Below are 17,097 nucleotides of genomic sequence, written 5' to 3'. Positions count from 1 at the left end.
TGTACCTTTCAAAAGTTAGGCCAGTTTACAGTTTGGCAATGTTGCATACACTTTAAATAAAAGTTGGGGAAAAAAGACGAAAAACTGGTGAAAGCTCAGTCGAAAACACGAACAGTGACGATCCTAGCCTCAAAAAACTGCACGGGAAACAGATTATTATTAATATAATCTCAGCAAATCTCCTAATAAATCTGAAAAAAATTGACATTATTCGGCAAGCCTTGCTCATGTTGCCCAAAAAATTTCATATTTTTAGCATCATTTTTAACGGAGATATCACTGAATGTGTCTTGACTTCCATAAGATTACATGTTATTTGGCCCAAATTGTTATTGATTTTTCTCAGCAACGACGCTCCTAAACTGTCTGAAAATTTAACTGATTTCTTTTTTACACTTCACTTTATAAGATGCAATCGGTTTAAAAGCGGTGACACCATTTTCATTTTAATGCCTCAACTTCCTTAACTTCAAATTGCAAATCTATTGAAATTTCATCGAATTATTATTTTCCGTTTATTGGTAAACGAGTATTTAGACTTTTTCTTGTTTTCAAAACAATTCTGCCAATGAGTTAGAAGTTTTGGGTATATTCCGTCGAATCTCTTTTTGAAAAAAAAAAATAAAAGGATTTGCTACCGCGAAGACCGATGGCAGCACTGTATCGAAGATGCCGAATGTTTTTCGCGTTTATTGTCTCATGGCAACGTTTGAGTGAATTTATTACTCGAAAAAGTGTGCTCCGGACGAAAAACTGGTATTTTTGGATGGAGAGTTTGGTCCGTTGCGCTGATAGGAGCGAGAAAATGTTTGAAATGAAAAAAAATAGCAATGGAACAATTGAGTGAATCCACCCCGATGAGAGTGCTCAGTCCTTTCATCCAGAAAATAGTTGAAAAAAAGCGTGAAAATGAAAAGAGATTGGAAGCAACGACACGACACGGCTCGGTAGGACGGTCGTAGTTCAATTAAAATAGTATCGGATTGACGAATCATTAAGCGGAGCGTGAATTTTCGTTTTCCCCCGTTTTTCACGAAGAGAGAGAGAGAGAAAGGGAGAGAGAGTTAATGACCTATTGATTTTGAGCGAAATCAGCCGAATTATTCCACGTGAGATAGGACGATAACGAAGCGTAGGCACGAGGAGGAACGGATTGCGTTTATAACGGAAGAAATTAATTGATGGTTGGCAGGTACTGACCTGGCTCGGTTACAGCAATTCGGCCTTCAATCCGATAATCTACAGTATCTTCAATACGGAATTTCGCGAGGCTTTCAAGCGAATATTGACGAAAGGGGCGAGGGCCCGAGGCAATCAGCCGTCAACGAGCGAGTGCGGTGAATTCCGTTCGGTCATTGTGCAAAAACGGAACGGTTCGATCATCGAGTGCAACATCAGTCCAAGATCGAGCGGAGACAGTTGTAACGTTGGCTCGGTCATCGGTCAGAGACATCGTGACACGATAGTCAGTGCGATATGAGCCAGCACACATTTCCTTGATATTCGCTCTTCCTCTCCAGCCCTTCCACCCCCATCCGTCCTCTCTTCCAGCCCCCTGCTTCCTCTGCTCGTCCGAGTCTACGCGTACGAACGTCGTACGCGTGCAAAAACAAATGCACATGCGCCTGCTCATCCCTTGAAAAGAAAAGAAAAGAAAAGAAAAAACACTTTATTCCAATCGTACGCTTCCTCGATTCACTCGCTAATCTCGTACGAAAATATGCGAGGTCTTCCGGGCCAAATCGACGTAGCTCTCATCTTTCAAATTGTCAATTATTTTCGGGATAACGACACGAAGAAGAGAGGTTGCTAAAGTTGTTCAGTTTTTTCGAAAATTGAGCTTCGAAGTTTGGGGGAATTTTTTGTTTTTGACGAGCTCAAATAATGACGATATTTGCTCTTAATTTTTTATTGTTTTTTTTTTTTCTTTTCCACCATTCTCCATAACAAATTAAAAAATAATTATTAAAGCGAATGTCGCGAATTTGACAGGAAACAAGCTTTGAAATTTGAAGGTATTTCCATCTTGGAAAATAACGGGGCATTGGTTTTTCATCGATTTTTATTTTTCAACGAAAAATAAAATGCTATCGTTCGTAGATGAACGAATAATGGAGTGGAATGATCGAAATAAATGTCGCTCACTTTTCGAAACTCTGTTAGACTCGTCGATTCGAAGGGGTATTTAAAAATTTAACAGAAGTAAAAACAATTTTTTATTCTTGACTATCCTCCGTTGATCGGAGAAAGTTTTAGTTTATTTTGGTGGTTGAAACGAGACGCAAAGTTGGCTGAAATGTTTCAACTTTTTTTAACTTCGTATGTGCGAACTGCTGTTTAAAAAGGCCGGCGAAAAATGTTCCGAAATTTTCGAAAAATCGGGAAAATTTTACATTCTTTTCACACGTCTTTCATTTCTTTGAATTTAGTGACAAAACATGCAAATTGTCGATTTAAAAAATCGAATGAAAAAATTGTGGGTTGAAAGAAAAATTTGAAAGATCAAATGCGAAAAGTGAAAGAATTTTTGCGAAAAGTTGGACAGTCAACCAGAGAGATTCTCCATTAACTTTTAAGTCTTCCAATTTTTGTTGAATTTCGAGCTCAAAAAGCATAAAAATTGAGAATCCGTAAGGTAAAAAAGCTACAAAAAAAATGGAGTGCACAGAACAATGCTGATTGAAAAGCAATAACTTCAAAAGATTGAAATAGCCAGAAGCCAACGAAATCGATAGGAAAATGGTTCCCGGTTATGGACGTAGCACTCCGTTTAATATCGTGCAAAAAGCTTGACATTGAAAAGCTCGTTTGGTTAATTGCTCAAGGAAATGGTAAAATAAGTTGGAGTGGAATTTTTCGTTTGTTCAAAACGAGCTATTCCAAAATGAAGTAAAATCTGCACGACACTTGGGAACATATTTCAAAACATTAGTAGCGCGTTAATGAGAAAAACTTTACTGCAAGTAATTTTCTTGGATGAAAAAAAAAGTCGATATTGAAGTCGAATCCATAAAATTTTCCGTGGTTAAAACTTGAATGTTATCTTCAATTTACGTCGTAGAAAAATCGCTCCAATTTTTTGCCAGAATAGAGCTCACCGAAGAAGCGAAATAAAAAAAAATGAGATAAATAGCGGTGAAAGCAGTCTGATCGATTTGTCATGGAATGGCCTCGTACAAATTCATATATATATGCATAAAAGATTGCGTACGAGCGTTGTCTGGCTGCGCGGGACCACACGCCAACGACAATCATCAAGCAAACTATACAATAGTGGCAAAAAAGAGAAAGATAAAAAATGAAAAAATAAGAAAAGTCATATCGCTATACTAAGAATGGGGCCTCTCTCTCTAATATCGCTCCATTTGTGCATTTATTTAACAATGGTATAAATTATATCGTACATCCGGGTGGCTCCCGCGTATATCGATCGCCTATCTCGTCCGAAGAAGATTAGCATCGTCATAAAAAGCACGTAAATGATGAGGGTGGGCACAAAGAAAACGGACGATTATCGATCGATGAGAGAAGCAGCACATTAACGCGATTATACACATGTACGTGAGGCGATGCCGTTACAATCATTTCTATCATCTTGTAAATGATCATTTATTTATTTTTCTATTTGAATAATGAAAAGAAAAAAACGGGTCCATGCAACGAGACTTGGAAAAATGAGCCGAAGCTCGTTGCTCGCACCCTCCAGGCAATATTACACTTGATAAAAAATCAAATATAAAACAAACAAAAAAATAAACGATACAGGGAATTAACGTCGTGCCGGATACAGCGGCTCTCGATCTCTCTCTTTCTTTCTATCTTTCTTTCTATAAAATCCTTGTCTCTCACCTCTCGTTCTTTTATATCTAAACTCTCTTTCTCTCTTGCCCTTATCGAGAACGACGTCATATTCCAAGTATCTCTCCATCACTCTCTGTAAATACATATCTAGGTTTATCGTATTAGATTATAAATCTTGTGTAAAATGAGCGATTAAATATAAAAAAGGAGAAAATTAAAAAAAAAAAAAAACAAACAAACAAAGACGAACTTTTCTTGTAGAGCAAATCAATGAGCGTTTATTTCTGTTGATTCTTTTTCTTCACTTTGCTCCTCTCCTCTTCCCCCTTTTCAGATCTTTATACGACAAAACACCGGCGCTGGAGCGCCTCTGCTCTCACGAACTTGTCGCGAACTACTGCCATTTGAGAATTGAACGTTCGACCAAGTTCTCTCATTTTGCGGTATTAGAATGTAATCGAGCAACTTCGAGGACAACTTTGGAACTATCGGGCTTAATACGAGAGCGCTCATTCTGCACGATTCTAATGCCAAAGATATTACAGCCTCCAACTGAATTTTCGATTCCTCGCTACCGGCGTTACATTCCTTGCGCAATTGCCAGGGCTTGTGCCGCTCAACCATTATATTTGCTGTATGAAGAACTCGCATTGCTACGTCAACCACGTGATGCAAATTCAATTGTTCGTAACGATCTTCCGCCTCGTTGCTCATATTCTTCAGGGACTCCACGAGCTCCCGCGAAATTTCTGAATTCAAGGTTTCCACGTGCAGTGACGGATCCGCTATTTCGCCTGATGGATTTACTTTTTTGCCCATACAACGACTCACCAAATTTCCCAAAGTGTCTGCCAATTCGGAATTAAGAACTCGACGAATTTTTATATCGCTGTAGTCTGGAAACAATTTATTCTTCTTATTCTCACGAGCATTTAAATTTTTACATAAAATCACAGATTCTTCACATTATTACCGAATCATCTTGTTTTATCGTTTTTTGAAAACTTGATGGAATTTCATTCGATTTTCGACAGCGAAGGGGAGCACGTTTGAAACAATTTGAAAATTTCGTTACCGAGAAAAGCATCGAATTCCAAAAAACGCGAGTCGCGTATTCGAGTGTTTTCAACGCGAAGACGAGAAGAAATATAAAAGTCAGCACTTGTGAAAAGTTTGAACTGTAGTTGGAAAAAAGAAAAAGACTCACGAGTTCGCGAATGTTTGAGAAAGGCAATGATGAATGGAAAGGAAGTTTTCGAGCTCGCTATACAAACTTCACCTCCCTCGGGCTCTCTTTTCTCATTTCTTCTATTTTTTTCCCCCTTCTGAGGTCATCCACAACTTTTCATTGTTACCAAGCGTACGTTTACTGTTTTAAAAATATCAATACTCACTCCCATCCGAGTGAGGAACGGCTTCTCTAAGAAGGAAATATCTCAAACCATCGCTCGTTAATTCTTTCGCTACGTCGAACGGTGATATCACATTTCCTTTCGATTTTGACATTTTCTCGCCATCCACAGTCCAATGCGAATGACACAGCAAGGTTTTCGGAGGTTCCAAACCGGCTGCTATTAAAAAAGCTGGCCAATATATTCCATGAAATTTCAATATATCTTTGCCGATAACCTGTAACAAAATAAAGATCAACACAATGAACTAAAAATTTCACCAACTCTGCTTTTTTTCGTTCATTGTGTCGTTATCGAACCCGAGGACAACATCAAACTACTTTTCATATAGTCTCGGGATTAAACAATTTAAAATACCCGTTGAAAAACAATAAATCGAAAAATTTCGTACTCAACTATGAAGCTGTTAGTGGAAACGAACAGAATTGATTCTGAAAAAAATTGTGTGAAATAATAGAAACAGAGGAAAGATGAAAGTATGATGGAGCTTGTTTTTTTTTTTACTACGTTACGATATTTTTGAGATAATAAATTTTTACTCATAATAACTAGGACATCATTTAAATATCCGTAGTGAAGCGTCCAAGAGTTTTGAAGTGTAGGGCCACCTCGGAAGGTCGTAGAAAGTTTCTGGTCGGTTTTCCCATCCACCGATTGTTTTCTACTTACTTGGATGGAGGGTGGCCAACGTTTGTTCGTCAACTCTTGTTTCGGATAGCCCATCGAAGTTAGATAATTGACAAGTGCGTCCAGCCAGACGTAGATAGTATGGGTCTCGTCGTTGGGCACGTGAATTCCCCAAGGTGCCCTTTTGACCGGTCTCGAAACACTAAGATCCTCCAAGCAACTTCCTTCCTCGATCCAATCTGATAATATTTTATGGAACTTGGCGGGTCTCACTGCTTTTTCTGTGTAGAACAATAATTCTGTTCATCAAATCGTTCCCAAAGAGTTTTTACCACTTTTGCAATAGTTTTTTTTCCTTTCTTTTAGTAAAAGGAAACGGGGATTGTTTTATTGCAGAATTTAGGACGAGTGCTGCTGTTTCTCACGTAATCCGAAAAGAATTGAGACTAAAAATAAGCCGTATTAATGGTGAAAAATGAAAATACAATTGGGGGGTTGAAATTTTTCTGAAAATCTGAGGATTCGTCATTAATTACCATCTTTCAACCAATATTTAAGATCGTTTTGAAAAGCACTTAAACGAAATTTGTAATTCTCCTCTTCCGTCCATTCGACCGGATGTCCAGATTCAGCGGAAACCTTGATCGTTTCGCCCGAAGCGTTTTTTATTTCCGACAATTCGGAACTCATTACAAAATTCTCATCGGGCACGCAGTACCACCCGCTATATTTGCCGAGGTATATGTGATTGCGATCTTTTAAAGTGGTCTGAAAAAACAATGAAAACAGTCTGCGAAAAATTATTATCAAGACTTTATCCTCAGAAAACGTTAAAATGTGATGATTTTCCATGAAAATGTACTTTTATGAGTTCCATTTTACGAACCCAAAATTTTTGTACGGCTTCTCGATGCTTTTGATCCGTTGTTCTTATGAAATGAGTATATCCAACGTCAAACTGATCACACATATCCTTGAATTGTGACGATATTTTACGACAATATCCTTCAACCGGAAGACCGGCAAGCTTCGCAGCGTTTTCAACTTTGTTTCCATGCTCGTCGGTACCGGTGGATAAAACCGTTTCGTAACCGCGCATAGCATAGTATCGGCTCATCGAATCGGCCAGTAAAGCACTGTACAGATGTCCAATATGAGGTCCTGACAAATTAACGGTTCGTTTTTTTATTTTATTTTCAATACTTGCTCTTCAACTTCGTGACCTATAGCGCAGTAAAGTGTAATAAAATTGATAAACTTACCAGCATTTACGTAAAATATCGGAGTTGATACGTAAAAAATTTCCCTTTTGCTTCCATATTCTCCATAAAATCGTGCTGATGATCGACGACTAATCGCTTCATACTTTATCGTGCGAAAGCGGCTCCAACTAATTCCATGGAAATGAATGCCGCGTCTTTTAGACCATTGACCGAAATCCTGAGAGACAACTGCAAGAGATAAAAAAAAACAAATGTATACGTCTCAGTTGAACTTTGATAACTTTTTCACGGGATTTATTTTACTCAGGGATCATTTTTCAAAAATATTTTTTGAAATTTTGACTCGTTGCCTTTGAAGATTGCATGCTAGACGTTCACAAAAAAATGTATTTCAAAAAATTATGAGCACAGAGTCGTGTCCTAGTTTTGGTAGCATAATTGAAAAACTACGGTGAATATTTTTCTCCAATTTATTGCGACTACAAATATAGAATATGAGCGTGAACATTTCGTGTAACAAATCGAATGAGTTTCCATAGAAGATGATGAATTCACGATTTATTTTTCTTCGAATTAGCAATGGAATCGGATCCGGTGAGTGAAATGGTTTCCAACTGTGCAATAAGATCCATGTGTTTGAATTCATCAGGTTTTTCAGTAAATTTTTTCAACAATTCGAGCCTTGCTGGATCATCCGCGGCGTAGTACAACTGCAGTTCATTTGCCAAGCACTGTGCTTCTTGGACGGTCATTGATTTTTCGTCAAATTCACCTCGCATCAATACAACATCTTTGCTCTCTTTTAAATCCAAATAATGTGTCATTTTGAGGCACTCTGGAGCATTTTCTTTGTGCGTTTGATACCAGATCAATGGTGTCATGTGAACTTCGGTGCCATGAAATTGACAAACAATAAATTCGTAACCATGCTCCCTTGGGAGGGGCAACAGAAACGTCGAATATTTTCTCCCTCTCTCAAACATTTTGTCAAATTGGGCTGCGTCCATCGCACCGCTTATACAGTCCTTCGATTTATGATAGTTCAACCAAATTTCAACTATTTCTTCCTTGCCTTTGTCATGTATCAGATCTATTTTCATGACGCTGTCCAACGTTGATTTCTTCCCTGCTGCGCTTCCATCGGCATGTGGCTTTGCGTTACATTGCTGTTGGAATTTTCGCTCCATTTCACGTTTGGCTAAAAATGGGACAATTTTGTATCTCTATCATATTCCTATCCAGAATACAGATGGAAAGAGAAAAACATTGAAATAAAAATACAATAGTTCCAAAGGAGTAAGCCGTAAAGTTCCAAAAAAATCCATGACATGATTCCCCAATGTTCTCAACTTTTTTAGAGAATAAGGAAAATAATTTTGAAAACACTAGAATCAAAAAGTTTCCATGATGAAAGCATGTTTTTCTTTTAATGGTTTCATACTGAGATATTTTTATATTTTACTTTTTCTGGTGCTCTAAAATTGATTATTTTATTATATTAAATATATCCTTTTTACTGACCTTTTGTTTCTTTGGCTTTTTTCTCCCTCTGCTCCACCCGAGCAAGGAATTCTTCTGGATTAGTTTCTTGAAGTTTGGCTATGTTCTTAGCATATTTTTCAAAGTATGGATTTGTCTTGAGGTGTTCCAGAGCTTTCTCCATTCTTGGCAATGACGTCATGATCGGTCTAATATTTAGAGATATTAACGCAGCTGGGGAAAGTCTCAGGAAGAACAGGTGCCTGCTGATTCGCTGGGATTTTGCCGCAAAATTTGATAAGCTCAATGCCATTGATTCCTGAAATTTTCCAGTATTGTCAAAATTATTATATTTATTTGATTTAATGAGACAGAAAATTATACTATCACACACACACAGAATTTAGTATGTCTAACAAAAATTTAAATCCATTAGTTGGGCTGAATGATAACGAGATTGCAATTTTTTATTCTTTCTATATGAATAACAAAATTTTTCCTCCATTTTTGATTCCATGTCAAATTAAAACTAGTAAAAGTAATATTGAAAATACAAACTGCTTTTCAGAAATACAAAATGACCTCTTCTAAAAAAATTATTTTAACTTTAAACTATTGTTGTTTTTTCATTGTTTCAAGAAAACGAAGATTCTTTTGTCATAAAATCGAATAAAATAATGTTTTTTTTAAACAACCGGAATGAATCTGTTTCAGTGTGATCACGTCTACTAAAATGGATAAATGGTAAAAAAAATTAAAATTAATACAGATTGTTGTTTTGCTAATAAATAATTATGAACTGTAGAATTTCTGTATGAACTGTAGAACACGCTATTTTCACTGGCAGTCTATAACCCTATAACCTCACCGAATTTTTCTCTCCTTTACTTTTTGAGGAAGCAGACGACAAATCTCATTGTAATGTTCCAGATTTTGAAATAAAAAAGTTGGTTCCTTAACAACGCTCGGTAAGGTAATCTGCAACTTGACTAGCTTTTAATAAAAGTGTCGGGTAACGTATAATTGACGCGGCGTCTATTCGCGAGACTGCATGGGACGCCCTCGTATAATTCTATAGGCATTGAAAACCGACCACTGAAAAGCATCGAAACTTTTGACGAATGAGTCCTATTCGAGGATTCTTGTGGATCCATTAGTCTTGAAAGGTGTTTGCGTTTTCTCTTTCGAGACCTCAATTGCATATACGGTTGCGGGTTGTGTACTTATTCATATCCGTTTTTTTTATTTTGCATTCATGCAGTTCCAGTCCGTCCCATCGTGTGTCCTCATTTTTCGACATTCCATATTATTTATAAGATTTTTCATTTTCCTATAGTTCGCTATATCCTTTTAATCTGAAATTCTTTTACTGTATCGTATTGTTGCATGTCGTGCGGTGAGTTTTTTCTTTTTATTTCGCTTATCGAGCGAAACCCTACGGTCAAGACATTGACATTCTCTTCGGAACCGTTGTTTACAATCCGCGATTGTTATGACGCTGTGTACAGTAAATTTTAGACGATTGTGTCATCACAACGATTGAGTGCGGGATAACATGAAACACGACTATTAAATATGTACAATCAATTCTTTTAATGGTCAACCATGCTCAGATTTTTATCGCGGCGACGAGTCCGTAGTGTTAGTGGGCAGAATGCATCGTCGCAAATACGGAATCAACGATTACTTAGTAATCGTAATATTGTTCAATGCAGGGTAATACTATTAGACGGAACGGACTTGACTATCGAACTGCCGGTAAGCCATATATATACGTACATATCTATGATTTCGTGTTACATTTTCATATACACGATTATTTTGTTTTTTTTTTCATAATTTCTTTAAACGTGAATTCTTTACCGTAAACTTTAATGTTTTCATTCGATGCAAAAAACAAAACAAAAACCTTCACTCTCTATATACGTGTAACAACAATGCTGCACCCAATTTCGACACGGTGATTTAATCTTTGAAATGTCATTGATGACAATAGAGTGAAAGTACACTGAAAATCTATTCAATTCACGATTTGAAAAGACAGAAAAAAACCTGTATGAACCGTTTGAAACCAAGATGCAAAATTTTTATCCCAATATTATTATCAAGTGCTGTAACTTAATATTGCATGGAATTTTTTCACTTGGATTTTATTTATGGAATTTTCATTGAAAAAATATTTTCTTCGGTTAAAGCAAAAAAAAATTGAGGTTGTATAAAATAAATTTTTGAGATTACAACATAGCAAAAAAAAATATATTTGGTGAGAGGTTTGAATTGAAATTCTTAAACTCAGCACCAAAAGCATAATAAACAAGCCTTGTCTATTTGGTAATTACATTAGAATTCTTGATTCCATTTTTCAATTTACAGAAAAAAGCTCTGGCAAGTGACTTGTACGAACAAGTATTTTACAGTTTGGATTTGATTGAGAAAGACTATTTCGGTCTGCAATATACGGACAGCAACAATGTACAGCATTGGTTGGATCCTACTAAACCTATCAAAAAGCAGATCAAGAGTAAGCTTGTTAACCGTCTATATTTATAGTATCATTAAGCATGCACCGGTTTTCAGCAATAGCAATTATTTTCCAACAACACAATAAAATCGTTGCTTGGAAAAGTTGAATTCTTGGAAAAACATTTTCTTATATTCAACTATTTATTTAATTTATTTTATTACTGGTATATAATACTCGGTTTTAATAGTTTTATTACTGAATTTGATCTTTGTTCAAGCATTTCAATTGAAAGTTTATACAGATACAACCCAAAACTTAAAGTCGCTTGGTAAATTAAAATAAAATCTAATTGAACATAGAAATTGCTCAGAATCGGTGTTCACTACTCTTAAAAGTATTGGCTTTTCATTTGGTATTAAGCTGGATAACTTGACTACTGCTTTGAAAAAAAGATTAATTTCTTTTTGGACCTGCTACAGAAGTTGATCAACGAGAACAACTACTGCTATATAATACTTGAGAAATACACCCAGATCACTAACAATCCAAGGTAGTTTTTCTATTACCTGTATCCTAGATTCTTGAAAATCAGTTTCTTCATCCTAGAAACCCATTTATATGTAAAAACTGCTTGTTCAGTGTTTTTTTTTTTTTCAAATCACTAGAGCCATCAGTAATTCGATCGTTATTGGGATAAAATTCAACTAGCATATTTATTCTTTGATTTCTTCAATACAGTTGGACCACCATACACGCTGCGATTGAAGGTAAAATTTTATTCATCCGAGCCCAACACATTGCGAGAAGAATTGACGCGCTATCAATTCTTTCTTCAATTGAAACAAGACATCCTAGAAGGAAGGCTGAATTGTCCTCACCAAACTGCAGTTCAACTGGCAGCTCTTGCTCTTCAATGTAAATCAAACTAGAATTTACTTATTTGAATTTCTGATGATAGGTTTATCAAAAATCTCAAAACATGAAGGTATAAGAGTATTCAAATAAAAATTATTATTTTTGATATTTTCTTGATACGAGATCATCGAATCCTTAGAATACTAGGGATATACCAAGAAAATTTCAAATTTCTAATTAAATCATTACCTTGGAAAACGAAACTTTTCAAAAATATGTATCCAATAGATTTCCACAAACAAATTGAATTTTTGCATTGGATAAATTTAAAAAATAGTACATACATTCTTCAAGGCTCAATGTTTATCATGAAAACCCCAGAACAATCTCGACCTCGTACAGTCTTTACGTAATAATGAGAAATTGTTTGCTTCACGTGCGTAGAATATGAATTACTCAAAATAGATAAAATTAAAACTGTACCTTATGGAACGAAATAATAATTTCAAAATTTACAGCTGAACTGGGTGATTATGATCCTGCGGTTCACACAGCAGCTACAATATCTGAGTTCCGATTCATCCCGGGACAAACGGAGCAGATGGAACTCCAGATACTTGAAGAATATGCAAACTGTTCGGGCTTGAGTCCGGCTCAAGCGGAGTCATCGTATCTGAGTAAAGCAAAATGGTTGGACATGTACGGGGTGGATATGCATATGGTGATGGGAAAGGACGCATGTGAATACTCGTTGGGATTGACGCCAACGGGGATTCTGGTATTCGAAGGAAATCAAAAGATCGGTTTGTTCTTCTGGCCGAAAATTGGACGTCTCGATTTCAAAAAGAAGAAATTAACGTTAGTCGTCGTCGAGGAAGACGACGAGGGACGCGGCGAGCAGGAACACACTTTCGTCTTTCGTCTCGTAAACGAAAAAGCGTGCAAACATCTGTGGAAATGTGCGGTCGAACATCATGCTTTCTTCAGATTGAGAGCACCTGTCAAAGGCGCTAGTGGAAGACAAAATTTCTTTCGAATGGGCTCGCGATTTCGTTACAGCGGAAAAACCGAGTTTCAAACGACACAGCTCAATCGCGCTCGTCGAACTGTTCAATTTGAAAGAAGACCTAGCCAACGTTACGCTCGTCGTCAAAGCCATGTTCTCCGTGAACGACAACGACAACGAAATGATCAAGCTCCTCAAACTCCGGCTGGTATGTTTCAAATCTTCATCACCTGTGAACTTTTGTTTCTTTCTCTTCACCGGTCAATTATTCCTTTTTTTACGGTAGCATTTTTTGAGATATTCCATTATCATACTCGACGGAGGAATAACGAATTCATCTGAAAACTACATTATTCGGTGAAAAATTTGTAAAACTAAGAAATTTATACAAATTAACAATAATAAAAGTAATAAAAATCCATAGAAAAGTTCTATAGAATTCACGTAAGGAAATTATGTACCTTCAAAAATCGATAAAACTCGGTGCACTGTTTCAAGTGAAAAACAACCAATCACAGGAGAAGTGTTTTTTTGAAAATTGAAGAACAAAACATTATTCATCATTTCATTATCCTTATTACGATGGGCGATAAAATTCCATTAAAACTGTGTATTTTCTCTCTTTCTCTAAAGCTGAAGAAGAAGTTTTGCAACGATGTCCGAGCAAATCGAGTTCCAAATCATCAGCAACCCAGGAACAAGAAACGGCCAACATTGCATCGTCACCGTTGATGGATTCTCTCTTGAAGTCTCTGGCAAAAGATCAGCAACCACAAGAAACGAACGAATCGACAGGAATGACGAGTCAAAAAGATTCGGATTTATCAAAACCGAGTTTCGCGGTACCAATGACGGCCAACTTAGCCTCTTCACCAGTGCCAAATAATCAAATCGGTGCTACATCACTTACAAATCCACGATCACCTATACCACCCGAAGCTTTGAAATGCAATATATTGAAAGCCAAATCTTTGGACATGCAAAAGAGCTCCAATTTGCTTACCTTAACTTCGGTGGAAGAATCACCCAATGCCTTAAAGAAAAACCACTGCACCGAAGCAGCGACTATCGTCTCAGTCGTGAGTATCGATTTCATTTTTCATAATATAAAACAATTCATTTTAAACTCGGCCGAAATTTTCAACTTTTCATTCATAAAATGAAAAACCTTCAATCATTTCAGTTCGCAAAATATTTTTAATTTCAAATTCAAACTCCAACGATTCAGCATTTGCTTTTGTGATGAAACTCGAAAATTGAAAAATTAAAAAATGTAATCCGCATCCTAACAATAATAAATTTTCAATCGAAGTTGATGATTACAGAATTCATCGAAATCTAACTAACAATTTCAATGGACTTTAAGCCAAGAGAAATGTTTTTTTGTGAAAATAATTTATTCTTAGAGTTTGTTCTTTATTCTATTGTTCATGTCTGAACGGTTATACCCTGATTGTATAACAGAATGTTTCGTAAGTCAAGTTTTTTTTCATGGCTCTGATTCGTACTCAAATTTCAAGATTTCAGATACTTCAAGTAATTCATCATTTTCGTAGACTTTCTTCCATAGAACCGACTCTGTAATTGTCGTGAACGTTAATGTTCCAAATGAGTTGTCGCGCGCTAGCTCTAGTGACGTTTTCTCTAATCACATATTTGGTGTGAAAGCGCAATCGACTAAAAAAAAATATATATATATGTATACATAGGTTCCAAACTTAATGTATCCATTTTCTGAGCAGCTATAGATAGCTGCTGATCAATACGAGCAAGAAATCCAAGAAACAGCAAAAATTCAATTAGGCTTACTTTTTAGGGTTTCATTCTCCAATTTATACGGAATGGTAGAATTTCTCGTTCCACTAAATGTAACGTATGATGTGAATAACTTACGTTCGGGTTTCAGTTGAGGAGTAAAAGCGTTGAAAAATGATTTAAAATTGGATTTTGATTGAAAGAATCGCGTAAAGGTTCGAAATAGATTTTTTTTTCAGCTGCAAAAATTCGGAGTGTAAATCCGAAATTTCTTGAATCAGTTATTTATATCTAACTTTGTTGGTTCGTCGATCATTTTTCTAGGCTGCACCATTCAATACCAAATTCAGAGCCCAGGACTTTTGAATCCTCTAGTAATATTGAAACGTTGCCCGCGTCTCTCGATGTGAAAGTCAGCTCGAGTCTCCGAAAAATTTCCGTATGTGGAGTGAAGCACAGAATAGAACTCTCAAAGTACACTTGGGGTCCACCGTATTCTTGGCGATGTTCGAGTCCATATTTGAACAGTTAATTTTCGAAAAAGATTACTTTTTCCATTCCCTTTTGTGGATACAGTGTTTTGTTTCGTGAACGAAAAATTGCCAATGATACACTCACTTTTTTTAACTCCTGTCATCTTCTAAACTGATAGATTGAAACCTAGGGTCATTAGAACCCAATGTAGGTTTTATGTAAAGGCCGAGAAGGGTGTAATTTAAGAGTTCATATTTGTGGTTCACTTTAATGAAAAAAAAAAAAAAAAAAAAAAAAACAGCAATTCAAGAAATATCATTATTAGAATTGAAAAAAAACCATGCTGAGTTTGCATGCTTGTAAACGTAGAAACAAATTTTGAAATGTTGGATTCATTAATGCTTGAAAATTTTTGTTTCAATAACAGCACATCGCATCGATTGAATGATTTATCGTAGATCGTCTTTCCGCTAACCGCGACTCCACTAGTCCCATCGTGCTAATTACAAAGAGAAAAAACATCCAAAGCTCACATTAATGTAGAACGCAATACACTTAATCGTAAATAATTCATGATAATAAAACTCATGTGCTATCTAGAAAGAAGGATACTTTGGTTACAAAAAAACTAAAGCATGTTAATGGCCTCAATTATGTTGAATCAGGGAGGCGACAAGCTTACGCTACCAGTGAGTGGAGGAAGTACAACGACAAATGCCATTGAAGAAATAGTGACAGTAACGCACTTTTCTGTCGACGATTGGGGCCAAGTTGAACAAAAGACAACGCCAGCTGTTACAAACTCTATGAATAATCATCTTCAAAATCCATTTAATCCGTTTATACGCGAAAATGAAGTTAATTGTACAGAAGTTAATGACGAGGCTGTTACGGTCGGCAAAGAATGGGCTGAAGAGCCGAAAAAAAGTACAAATCCGTTTATCGATTCAAATCCTTTTTTGGGATCGCTGAATCCGTTCAACGAACCGCAATACGATGACGAGAAAAAAGAAGAAGAACCGAATCAAGAAGCGGATGTTAAAATTACGAAAAACGATGACGTCGATAGCAGCCCTACAGCTGTCCCTAATAAGGTATATCAAAAAATCAAAAGAACGTATTATCGTCAACTTCTTCGCAATACTCATCAATAAATATTTGATTAATATTTGTTTATTCCATTTGAGTCGATTTTACCCTTTACCAAAATCATTTGTCGTTTCATTTTAATTCACTTCCCACTTTATTTCCATTTCATCAGATCAAACCAAGTTACAATTTTTTGATTTTAAAACCGAAATCGTTCTATAATTAAATAAAAAAATTGATAATATTCATTCCTATTAAAGCTTGAAACACTCAGAGTTGTGCCTGCGTCATGAAAACTCATGGCGTTATTCCGATTGAGATAAAAAATACGGTTGCAACCTTAACGGTATCATTTTCCTACAACCGTATTCATTTTCTGAAAAAGTATATTTTAAAATGGCAGCAGTTCTGGATAATAAATAATTCTGAATCACTATGTTTATCGACTTATTATTCTAAAACCTCTCTGGTGAAATAAAATTACAATAATGGCTATAATAAATGTTTTCCTTTGCAGGATGAACGTAGTACAGTATCAGATATAAGTCCATGGTTCGTCGCAGATCCGTCACCAGCTGCGCATCCCGTGGAAACATCATTGACTAATAATAAGCCGTCAGTTATAAAGAGGAAAACGGTGATAACTACTCAACTTTAATGGCGAATAGAATATTTTTGCAAAACGAATTGAAACGAAACATTCCTTAAGTTACTTAATTACTGGTCGTATATAGAGAAATTTTACCTGGTATTGAATATTCCAGCGTGACGTATTTTTTGTCACAATTTATGAAATAAAGTTTATACTGCCTAATTGAGACAGTATCATGCACTGTCGAGTTTAAATAAATGCGCTTTGAAAGCTCGTTGAAAAGATGTTTTACTGTTTCATTTTAATGTTTATTCTCATTG

The 17,097-nt window shown here is 36.1% G+C and overlaps 3 protein-coding genes across 11 annotated transcripts in view; 2 read left to right on the top strand and 1 right to left on the bottom strand.

Moving 5' to 3' along the window:
• LOC122411117 (dopamine receptor 1-like) overlaps positions 1 to 4,072 on the top strand; it is a 61,560-nt gene extending 57,488 nt beyond the window's left edge. For all 3 annotated transcript variants that reach the window (XM_043419666.1, XM_043419668.1, XM_043419667.1), the window contains one exon: positions 1,193 to 4,072. In XM_043419666.1, coding sequence (XP_043275601.1) covers positions 1,193 to 1,480 — 288 coding nt within the window. In that variant the 3' untranslated portion in view covers positions 1,481 to 4,072. The remainder of the gene's footprint in view (positions 1 to 1,192) is intronic.
• Positions 3,596 to 9,519, bottom strand: LOC122411116 (methionine--tRNA ligase, mitochondrial-like). 6 transcript variants are annotated; one of them, XM_043419661.1, is made up of 9 exons: positions 9,411 to 9,519; positions 8,585 to 8,861; positions 8,136 to 8,261; positions 7,103 to 7,291; positions 6,727 to 7,001; positions 6,377 to 6,608; positions 5,883 to 6,121; positions 5,196 to 5,430; positions 3,596 to 4,697 (listed from the first exon to the last, which is right to left on the bottom strand). In XM_043419661.1, the coding sequence occupies exons 2-9, from the start codon at positions 8,853 to 8,855 to the stop codon at positions 4,132 to 4,134; spliced, it is 2,133 nt and encodes a 710-aa protein (XP_043275596.1). In that variant the 5' UTR covers positions 8,856 to 8,861; positions 9,411 to 9,519; the 3' UTR covers positions 3,596 to 4,131. The 6 variants fall into 6 exon arrangements, with proteins under 6 accessions (XP_043275596.1, XP_043275597.1, XP_043275594.1 ...); XM_043419662.1 differs by lacking the exon at positions 9,411 to 9,519 and adding an exon at positions 9,125 to 9,404; XM_043419659.1 differs by lacking the exon at positions 9,411 to 9,519 and adding an exon at positions 9,238 to 9,404.
• A 169-nt stretch (positions 9,520 to 9,688) lies between these two features.
• On the top strand, positions 9,689 to 17,059 carry yrt (erythrocyte membrane protein band 4.1-like yurt). Of its 2 annotated transcripts, XM_043420655.1 has the most exons (9): positions 9,689 to 10,300; positions 10,916 to 11,063; positions 11,745 to 11,921; positions 12,380 to 13,075; positions 13,501 to 13,946; positions 14,332 to 14,339; positions 14,947 to 15,061; positions 15,762 to 16,190; positions 16,703 to 17,059. In XM_043420655.1, the coding sequence occupies exons 1-9, from the start codon at positions 10,148 to 10,150 to the stop codon at positions 16,841 to 16,843; spliced, it is 2,313 nt and encodes a 770-aa protein (XP_043276590.1). In that variant the 5' UTR covers positions 9,689 to 10,147; the 3' UTR covers positions 16,844 to 17,059. The 2 variants fall into 2 exon arrangements, with proteins under 2 accessions (XP_043276590.1, XP_043276591.1); XM_043420656.1 differs by lacking the exons at positions 14,332 to 14,339; positions 14,947 to 15,061 and having other exon boundaries at positions 9,692 to 10,300.
• Positions 17,060 to 17,097: the final 38 nt, after the last annotated feature.

The sequence above is a fragment of the Venturia canescens genome, chromosome 5 (assembly GCF_019457755.1).
Source record: "Venturia canescens isolate UGA chromosome 5, ASM1945775v1, whole genome shotgun sequence".
NCBI classification, from domain to species: Eukaryota; Metazoa; Arthropoda; class Insecta; order Hymenoptera; family Ichneumonidae; genus Venturia; species Venturia canescens.
This window is presented reverse-complemented; position numbering and strand designations above follow the sequence as displayed.